The sequence below is a fragment of the Haliotis cracherodii genome, unplaced genomic scaffold (assembly GCF_022045235.1).
Source record: "Haliotis cracherodii isolate W230 unplaced genomic scaffold, xgHalCrac1.p SCAF_6, whole genome shotgun sequence".
Taxonomy (NCBI): domain Eukaryota; kingdom Metazoa; phylum Mollusca; class Gastropoda; order Lepetellida; family Haliotidae; genus Haliotis; species Haliotis cracherodii.
In genome coordinates this window covers 21,119,749-21,130,970 of record NW_027266319.1, presented here as the reverse complement: position 1 = coordinate 21,130,970, position 11,222 = coordinate 21,119,749, and the positions used below count along the sequence as shown (strand labels likewise).

The 11,222-nt window shown below is 42.2% G+C and overlaps 1 protein-coding gene across 1 annotated transcript; it reads left to right on the top strand.

Moving 5' to 3' along the window:
- The first annotated feature begins 3,598 nt into the window (after positions 1-3,598).
- LOC139446049 (uncharacterized) lies at positions 3,599-8,534 on the top strand. The gene is made up of 4 exons (XM_071227317.1): positions 3,599-3,667; positions 4,291-4,321; positions 7,514-7,552; positions 7,967-8,534. The coding sequence occupies exons 1-4, from the start codon at positions 3,638-3,640 to the stop codon at positions 8,167-8,169; spliced, it is 303 nt and encodes a 100-aa protein (XP_071083418.1). The 5' UTR covers positions 3,599-3,637; the 3' UTR covers positions 8,170-8,534.
- Positions 8,535-11,222: the final 2,688 nt, after the last annotated feature.

Here is an 11,222-nt window from a genome sequence, read left to right as displayed (position 1 = left end):
TTTTGTGGTTGGTGTGTGTGCGTGCGTGCGCGCGCAGAAGGCAGTGTTGGTGTGTTGTGTGTGTGTTTGTGAGTTTCGAAAAGAACCGGGTTACAATTTTAGAAAACCTCCAGCTGAATCTTTGACTACAAAATTAATCTTGTTCTTGACTACATAGTTTTAAAACTGACACAACGGAGAAGACGCAACAGGCGTTTGACTCCATCCAGTGTTGTGAGTGAGTTGAGTTTAACGCCGCTTTTAACAGTATTCCAGTTATATCACGGCGTGTCAGCTTAATGTGGGAGGAAAGCCAGAAGTGATGCAGGTCTCAGACGGTTACCACTTCGGTGAAACCCACGAGCACGGTGGGCAAACCTAGAAACATAATCGGGGCGAACCGGGATTGGAACCCACAATCATAGGTTTCTGGCGTGGCCAAGGGACGCAACTCTGCACAGCGAAGCGTGGCGCCTAGACGACTGGGCCACCCGTGCCTCCTCCAGTGTTGTGTATATCCGTAATCGTTGTACGTTTAACTTTCACTTGTCAAAACTAACGGGACTCGTATCAGTCAAAATGTATGAAAGCCTAATTTGGCAATTCTTCGTTTTCTTGAACTGCGACCGTTAGATAGTACACGTTACCGGCATGGTGCAGCCTTCCATCAGTGAGTCATCCATCCTCCTGCTAATTGTGTCGGGGGATAGTTTAACGTGGCCCCAGACAGTTGTGTGCAATTACAGGCCGCTGCAGTTAGCTGTCTCCGTGTGTATATGTCATCTGTTGCTGACATCCACGTTGTTCGTCAGTTTTATAAATTGTTTGATCGGCATTACTCAGAATTTGTCGGATGACAAAGTAGACAATTTATGGATAACAACTTCTTTATTTACTGTAAAGGCGACGTTTCGGTATAGCTCCTCATACCGTTGTCAAGCAAGCCAAAGTAGACACAATTTATGGATAACAACTTCTTCATTTACTGTAAAGGCGACGTTTCGGTATAGCTCCTTGATCCGTTATCAAGCAAGCCAAAGTAGACACAATTTATGGATAACAACTTCTTCATTTACTGTAAAGGCTACGTTTCGGTATAGCTCCTTGATCCGTTGTCAAGCATTTGTGTCTACATTGTCGTCAGTTTACTGTCGAATATACTGCCACGCCTGCTTAAATAATTTAGAACCGACAACGCGGTGTTTCGCAACTTAAATCTGTATTTAAAAGTGTTTGAGAAAGAACATTTTCTGTCGCTGTGATGCGGTCATCCGTAAAAACATGGTATAAATTCGCTCTCGGAAAGACAACGTGCTATGTAGGTTTAACAGACAGCACGAGGGCCTGGCCCGCCGACAGTACTTTGTAACCATTTCAACATTGAGCACCATGGTCCGAGTGCTCTAACCTATCTTAACAATGGCCAACGTTCAAGAACCCAATCACCTAAAATGTTTAAACAACATTGTATTGATGACCGTATTGAAAAGATATTCAAGAACTCTATGTTCAACTGTGAAAAGACCGTGCGATGCACGTGAAATATGGTCCCTTTGCCTTTGGCATCTCACTCTTTGGCGCTTCGAGGTATGAAATGTCATCCCGGGGCAAATATTCATGTCATATTGGACCAACGCGAGCACATTTATCCAACACATGAATAATATGTGCCATGTTAATGTTGTTTGTTTATTTGTTGTTTAACGCCGCACTCTGCAATATTGCTGCTATATGACGGCGGTCTGTAAATAATCGAGTCTAGGCCATACAGTCCAGTGGCTGACATCATTAGCATCGATCCACGAAATTGGGATACAATGACATGCATCAACCAAGTATACGAGCTTGACCACCCGATCCCGTTAGTCGCATCTTACGACGATCATAGTAGCCTGTTACGGTAAGCATGGGTTTCTGAAGACCTATTCTACCCCGGATCTTCACGGTTCGACATGTTAATGGGCCTTTTATGGACAATCATAGCCTTGATGAAGAAAGGAGTATTTTTATCGAAAGGCTACCAAATCACACGTACCCTTAATGTGAAGAAAAGCACACTGCATACATCACAAATATACCCGTTCATATGTCATTAATTCTACAGGATCTCTCCAATATCGCAGTGGTGGGAGACTACATCAATTACCCTTCTGTACGGACTGGGCGGGTCCGAATCCCGCTAGCGTAACTTGTTTTTCGTGAAATCATTAAACCAACAAGGTAAATTAAAGGGATAAAAAGAAGTTCCATCATTTCCAAGTGGTGTTTAACTTATAACTCAGTTAATTAATGCACGGAATCCACGGTTTAAAGAGTTTTTTTATGTCACGGAGAAGTAACTTCGAGTGTTGTCGCATTAAACTCGAGAAAAAGAGACAATCCATCTCTCGCCATGAATTGTTGGATAACTTACTGAAATAGTTTCATTGTAATTAGACCCGTAAAGATCCGGGGTAGAATAGGTCTTCAGCAACCCATGCTTGCCCTAAAAGACGACTATGCTTGTCGACTAACGGGATCGGGTGGTCAGGCTAGCTGACTTGGTTGATGCATGTCATCAATCCTAATTGCGTGGATCGATGCTCATGATATTAATCACTGGATTGTCTGTTCCAGACTTGATTATTTACAGACTGCCGTCATATAGCTGGAATATTGCTAAGTGCGGCGTTAAACAACAAAACATCCAACCAGTCATTGTGATTATATTCCATACCTGTCTGTCTCAACTGACAGCTTAAAATTACTAAATCAGATTATATATCAGATGTTTAGGAAGATCACTTACTCATAAATACAGGTAAATAAGATCTTAGTAATTCTGATGCAGAAAATACAACAGAGGGGCGGTGGAGTAGCCCAGTGGTTAAAGCGTTCGTTCGTTACGCGAAAGAACCGGGTTCGATTCCCTACGCGGGTACAATGCATGTCCCCCGCCATGATATAGCTGGACCGCCTCCGTGGTCTAGTGGTAGAGCGTCCGCCCGGAGAGCGGAAGGTCCGGGGTTCGATCCCCGGCCGCGTAATACCAAAAGACGTTAAAAGATGGTACTTAATGTTACCCTGTCTGGCGCTCGGCATTGAGGGGCTAAAACAAGGACTGGTCGGCTCGGAGTCGGTATACTGTATCTGAGTGGGGTATTCATGTTTAACTGCGGCATGGTATCTCAGTATGCTAGCACTATAAATCAGCATCAGTCCGGACTAGTACAAGCAGCCACACACACACATACGTGGATGCACGTCGCTATATAAGTGCAATAATCTTGGACGCGACGTTAAACCCCATTTCACCTCATGATATAGCTGGAATAGTGCTATAACCATACTCACTCCCACACTTAATGAAACAAAGAAAAGGAGATTGAAAGTAAAAAACACTTATAGCCTGCGACTCTCATGTGACGCTAATGGTAATCTAGCTGTCAAAGTGGTATAAACTTATTATCATCAATAATTATTATTGATAATGGTCTGACATTCCCTAAAGTGACCAGAGTTTATTACTCGTGTAATTATGACAGCTAATCACAACGATCTCTGACAACAAAGACAATTAACAAGTTACTAATTGCTTGTTCGATGTACAAAGAGGACAAGGGTGGGATTGTTCGTCAGTCAGCTGCCTCAGAACGACCGAGACTACACCCTCACCGCCATGGACGCAACGACAGCAGCATACGTCATGGTGAGTAGGTCGACTTCGGATTTCAGTAGAATATGTATTTCAAACAGACGATCAAGGGCTATTCGTGACCAGCCGAATAGCGACTCGTGCCCCTCTCCATTCGTCACCATTCGCCTGTTTCCGTACCCTGCAAGAAGACTCGTCCCCCTATCGATGAATTTTATGTGCGAAAATACGACAAACCAATCAGAATGCGCGCATGATTTCAAGTTCTTCGTCAAAGAATCCCTCAGAAATAATTTTTGATTTTACATATGTCTTGCATCTAAAAATATACCAAAGACACAGTTACATGTGTTCACTCATACTGTATAATTCCGCATGTCTATGTATATTTAAATTGTATCTGAAATATATATAATATATGGGGAAATATATGTTAACCATTAGGCAACGAGTTGACAATTGATGACAAAAATGGCCATGAGAGGGGCACGAGTCGCTATTCGGCTTGTCCCGGAATAACACGAGTTGGTCACGAATGGCCCCTCTCATGGCCATTTTTGCGACCGGGTTCCGTCTTAGCGCAAACGGGCATACCTAAAACAATTGTCAACTCGTAATTTCTTTAGAAATGCTTTTCGGTTTTTTTCTTTATCAAACACTTTCACGCTATATTTCAGATTGCAGCATTGTTCCTGACCGTCTCCCAGGGTAGGTAACAACTTCTAAAAGTTATATTATCACTGGCAGTCTAGATATCCAGAAATAAGGATTACAATAATAAGAAAATCAATACCCTACCTAACATTGTTATATTATTGATGGTACATGCGGGCATGCGTAAAATTCAACACGTATAAACAGTTCTCATGTTCCAAATTTCAAGGTTACAAACTTCATATGTAATTGAGGTTGTTAATCTGCCGTTCAAATAACAATGAGCTTCGAGGTATTCATCCTCGGTTATCCCGGGTATTATATTACCTTTGTCTCATGCTAAATACCCCGGACTGATTCCCCACCATAGCTCGAGTGTGATTCGAAGGACGCAAGACTATATAGTAATCGTTCAATTAAACTGGCGAGAGAAAAAGAATGTGGAAGTTACTAAATAGATAGACAGACAGATTGTATTCATTGTATTCTTAGACGCTAGGTCCCTTGACTCATTACAAACAATATATGTACAAAACCATACATGTACATCAAATGCTGACACAGTACGAGGTTGGACAACTTCATCATTATACAATGCTTTTAGAATATTTTATATATTTCGACAAATTCATTACAGTTTTGTTTTGATCAGTCGTCAGAGGAAAGATCAGTGTAACTTATGGTTGAACAAAATTGTTTTTATGATAACCCGATAGCTAAACAATCATTGTGTGGTGCTCGCATTCAAAAACCACGTGTATTAGTATCATGCTCCCAAAAAACACGCAAACATCTAAATTGTGCACCGTGCATCAACATGCTCCTGCAAATTCGAATCACGACCTCAAAGTCGAGTAGACGTATTTATTAAAATGTATTGAAAGTTGGGTTATTTAATTTCAGAATAAATGTATTTATATTGAACTTTATATGAAGCACCGTTACTTTCGTCCGCTTGTACACTTCGGGCACACATCTTCAATATAAAAAAACATTATTTTCACAATAATCACAGAATCATAGTTCTTTGTTAAGATTGTCAAAGCAGCCTGTTTCTTTTCGTTGACTTGATATTCTAATCATCATAATATACTACTCAAAGTTTCTTAAGGATGAAGTTTTGATGATATAAAAAAAATCATCCACCAAAAAAACAATTAAATATCCCGGTGCACAATGATTGGGTAAACTCTATAGGGCATCACGATGAACGGACAGAGGCATTCAGTCATGGGCACGATATGCACGAGGTGCTTGAAAATCTGTGTATCGTGACAGTATCATGGCACATCATTATCAGCGAGCACAACCACATTTGCTATTGGTGATTGCAACAACTGAATGAACGTATGCCCACTCAGCGTCAAAGACACGTCAACACAACGTCACGTTGCAAACGTCTTTGGTGGCAGCCAAAGTGTGATCAACAAGGCATGGAAGCGATATAAGACGTTCGGATCAGCTACCCAGAGACATACAGGTGATCGACAGCAAATTCCACCATACAGCGGAAAAATATAGGTTTCTCTTGATTTGCAGCAAGACGTCATCACACCGTGACTGCCACCAAACTAAGAAATGACCCGCGGAACGCCAGTGGCGTTAACGTTTCTACTCAGACAGTGCGTTATCGTCTCCGTGGGGCTGGCCTCCGATGACAGAGAGCATGCATTCGCATCCCACTGACCTGACATGAGTGGACAGGCCTTTTAAACTGATGAATCGAGATACTGTTCAAACATGACAGATCGTCGTCACGGTGCCTGAGTGTAGCAAAGACAAGGAAAAAGCTTACAGGATCACTTGGCAACCATCCACACACTTATTGAGAGTATGGGACGACAGGGCCAGATGGGTGAGTGAGTGAGTATTGTTTTACGCTGCTTTAGCAATATTCCAGCAATATCACGGCGGGGGACACCAGAAATGGGCTTCACACATTGTACCCATGTCGGGAATCGAACCCGGGTCTTCGGCGTGACGAGCGAACGCTTTAACCACTAGGCTACCCGACCGCCCCTTACAGGGCCAGATGGATCACATACGGATTACTGAGGTCTTTTTTTTTGTGGACAATGAATTTGTTTAAGTGATTTTTTTTTACGATTCAGTCTTGGTCAGATACTCTCGTTTTGACGGGTAGTCGTACTGATTATTGGCCATATGTTGTTTGTTGGCATTGTGTGGCACATAATGACGGAATTGTGTTCATTAATAATGACCTCACGCAATACTATCTTTGGCTATTTTAACAGATTCACACAATTTTACCTATTACCTTTTAAAGTAGTGATTCTTAGCAAACTTTGAGTAGTATATTTCTTCAAAGAGACCTGTTTCTATATTGCGTTGAATATAAATCGTAAAGGTGTATAGGTCCAAACAATGTTTATACATTAAATAAGGCTTGAGTTTTCCTCCTTACAATATACTTATACGTGCTACTTCGCTGAACCATGTCTGTCCAACAATATTTGTAGCTTTAATACATTACAGAGTACACTTGGATTTATAGAGAGCGGGTCAATCCATACATAGCCATATACATACCTAAACACCAGTTGGTTTACTCAGAAGGCCTAAGTTAATCTACCTGATACAAGGGAGTTAACTGACTATAACAGTCCTGTTTCCAAAACGTTTATAGTCAGTTAACTCCCTTACCCCGGGGAGATGGCCCAAGTTTTAACACCTTGTAATGTAGGGAAATATATATTGCAGCTTGAACCAGCAACGTATCTGTCGGACACAACTAGATATATACACAGAATATCGGCCAACTTACCATTAGTTGCAGAAGCACATGTTCTTTTATGTACGTTGAGAATACACATGTGTTTACAAAATATTAAATGTACACGTTCCATTTCTAAAACTTCACAGCACCCATATTTTCTTACAACTGTTAAGCGTGGTAGATGTAACAAAAGAAACAACGTTGTTTGTTGTTTGTCAGACATTTGAAGGCGGTCAGTGAATAATAGAGTCTGGACCAGACGATTCAGTGATTGTCATCATGAGCATCGATCCACGTAATGGGGATACGATGTCATGCGACACTGACCACCCGATCCCGTTAGTCGCCTAAAGACCAATTCCACCCCAGATCTTCACGGGTAAAAAAAGAAACAACTAATTGGCGACATAATCATAATATCAATCACTGGATTTTCTGGTCCAGATTCGATTATCTCCATGGAACCGTGATACAGATGGGCCCTTGATCAGTGATTTGTATGATTACAGGAACACCCGGTTCAGATCTCTGCCGCGAGGTGGGCAAAGGTTAGTGATCAACTTCATTGTTTTTATTTACAGGCATTTTGTATACAAATGAAAACTGCAAATATTCATCAACCGCCTTAGAAATATATAGCATTTCTGTGATATTTTGTCAAACCTGGGAGTACAACATAGACTATATAATTATCAACCTTTAAATTCCAGCTGACAACGTGAATCAGTGTTTCAGAAGGAATATTCTTTTTCGTTTAGAAACTGTTCTTTTATGGGGGGGGGGGGGGGGGGGGGGTGTGGTAACAGAAGGTTGTATTTATTATATAACTGTTGGATATGTTTACTAGCTATATATAATAAAGTCAAATATGTCATAGCTATTTCCATGACTACGAGTACCTGGTCTCCTTTACTTTGCTATCAAACATTTTGCCGATGCCTCATTTCTTGCTACACTTTCAGTCGATCCTCGAGGGTTTTACCCCCGGGAGTGCTACTCCATCCTTAGCGATGAAGGCGACTGCCTGTTTGATCGCGTCATCCCCCAGGAGGAGTGTCTGGCTGTGTACGGGGAGGACAGGTATCGCCTACTCATCAACTTTCAGAACGACCTGAATGCCTGTTATAATGATCCAGGGTGCACAAAGCTGCCGACGATAGATTGAACTGGGCTCCGTCTGAACCTTGCGCAGTGCAGAGTTTCAGCTTCCTGCCCTTACACGCTGAAGAGGAGCTTGACCGAAGACGACACTGTCGTTCGAGTTATCCATCGTTGTTAGAACATATTATTATTGGTGATTATAATCTTATTATGATACACATGATGGACACAAATTTTGTATTGAAAAGGGAAGAGCGAAATCCATAGTCTGTCTCGACGCCTTACCTTGGAGAAATTATATTTTCTTACAGTAAATAGTCTTTCAGTGCACGTCAAACCACGCTATTTTCAGAATGTGTATTGCAATGGTTCGGTGGATTTTACAAAATGTCTTAGAATCAATTTTAGTAATAAACAATTGTATACACGGACTGGAAGATTGTGTAGTTTATCTTCTACTTTAATCATATATGTGTGTGTGTGTGTGTGTGTGTGTGTGTGTGTTCGCCCTTGAGCCCATCTTCTTCATGCGGAGTAGTGAGCTGTACATGTACAAAACAATTAGCGAGGTATGTTGAGGTGAAATGAGGTTGAACGTCGCATTGAAGTTTATTGCACTTATACAGCGACAAGATTGCACGTGTGGGTGTTGTGGCTGCTTGTACTAACTAGTCCGGGCTAATGCCGATTTTATAGTGCTAGCCCACTGAGAAATACCCCACTCAGACAGAGTTTTCTGACACCGAGCCGACAGTCCTTGTTTTATCCCCGATATGCGAGCGCCAGGCAGGGTAACAACAAATACCATCTTTTAACGTCTTTTGGAATAACGCAGCCGGGGATCGAACCACCAACCTTCCATTCTCCGGACAGACGTTCTATACACTTGGCCACGGAGTAGGTCCGGTTCGGGGTGTCTTTTGCAAATGAAGTTAACCTGTTTGTTCAATTCGTCACTTTTAACACTATTTCAGTGCTATTAGGGTTTAATGCATTGAGAGGAGAGGAAAGCCCCGCAGACAGCGTAATGGTTGATCCAAGGGACGCAACTCTGCATAGTACCAACCACACTGCCTTCAGACATACACACACACCCATTAGCCGCACTGCTTTCAGACACACACAGCGCATCAACCCCACTGCTTTCAGACACTCACAGCGCATCAACCCCACTGCTTTCAGACACACACAGCGCATCAACCCCACTGCTTTCAGACACTCACAGCGCATCAACCCCACTGCTTTCAGACACACACAGCGCATCAACCCCACTGCTTTCAGACACACACAGCGCATCAATCCCACTGCTTTCAGACACACACAGCGCATCAACCCCACTGCTTTCAGACACACACAGCGCATCAACCCCACTGCTTTCAGACACTCACAGCGCATCAACCCCACTGCTTTCAGACACTCACAGCGCATCAACCCCACTGCTTTCAGACACACACAGCGCATCAACCCCACTGCTTTCAGACACACACAGCGCATCAACCCCACTGCTTTCAGACACACACAGCGCATCAACCAAACTGCTTCAACACGCACAACCACCCGCTCACACACACAGCGCATCAACCTATATTCAAAACAAAGAGTATATTTTACATGCGCATCACCGTTTATTCGCGATGTTTAAGTCACCGAGAAACTTTGCACAGGACTTTTGTAAGAGCATATTTTCGGTCCCTGGAAATACAAGTTATATATATTTGAAAGGAGAAGATGAACATTTCATTTAATTTTTAACAAACTATTGATAGATCGACATCTTGTGGTAAAAAATATTCTTTCGAGAATTGTGTAGAACAAATTATCATCACGTAACTCAAATACATGTACCCTCTTGTCACTTAAGGTGAGGTGAGGTGAAATTGGGTTTAACGTCGCGTCCAAGATTATTGAACTTATACAGCAAAATGCATGTACGTGGCTGCTTGTACTAGTCCGGACTGATGCTGATTTATAGCGCTATCACACTGAGATACCAGATACTCAGTTTAACATAAATACCCCACTCAGACACAATATACTGACTCCAAGCCGACCAGTCCTTGTTTTAGCCCCTTTATGCCGAGCGCCAGACAGGGTAACATTAAGTACCATCTTTTAACGTCTTTTGGTATGACGCGGCCGGGGATCGAACCCCGGATATTCCGCTCTCCGGGCGGACGCTCTACCACAAGACCACGGAGGCGGCCTCTTGTCAATTAAAGATTTAAAGTGTACACCCGTTTAATTTGACTGAATATCCTACTGTTACACACTCAGTTTGACTCACTGTACACGTCCTAACGGGAAGGTTTGTTGGTACAGAAAATATAGAATTGCATTCACAACTAGAGCATATTAAATAGCTAATAGCTAAAAAGGATCACATCACCGTATAGTCAAATAGGCGTAATTAGTGATATTCGAATTAATCTTCTGAAGGTTAAGGCATGTATATCAATTAAGTGGGCCCAACCTGACCACAAATAGTCCGCAAGGCGGAGGTATCTTAGTTTCAAAAATGCCTGACACCACGACTGTCCACGGACCTTTTGTTTATACAACAAAACAAGAGTTCGAAAGTCCGTCAAGTTTGCATCAAGTTGTGTTACAAACCTATACCAAATGTGTCATCTTGAGCAAATACAAGCGCAGGACAAATGAGTGTGTTGAAATGGAATGAAAACATAGACTCTCGCTACCGCTAAACAAAGATCTGAGAACACCCCATTACGGGTCACGTCTGGCCGACCTTGCGCGAACTTTGACTGATCAATGGAATGACTGACAAGAAGTCGACACTAGCCAATCAGAAGGCAGCTTTCTCGTGCTTTACGGCACTAATTTCAAATTGGCGACTAGCTTCGAAACATATTTTGACAAATTCTAAAAAATTGAAACCTGAACAAAAGAACATTCTGTAATGGCTTATAGATGGTCTAGATTGTATGAATTCAGTCGTTAAGCCCGTAACTATAGTTCGGAATACCCCGCGTTGGAAGTTTTCGATTAGAAATCACATTCCGACTGTCACTTTCATGATGCTCTGATTGGTCGGATTTAAGGTCGTTCTGACGTGACCCCTAATGGGATGTCCTCGGGTCTTTGTTTAGCGATAGCGAG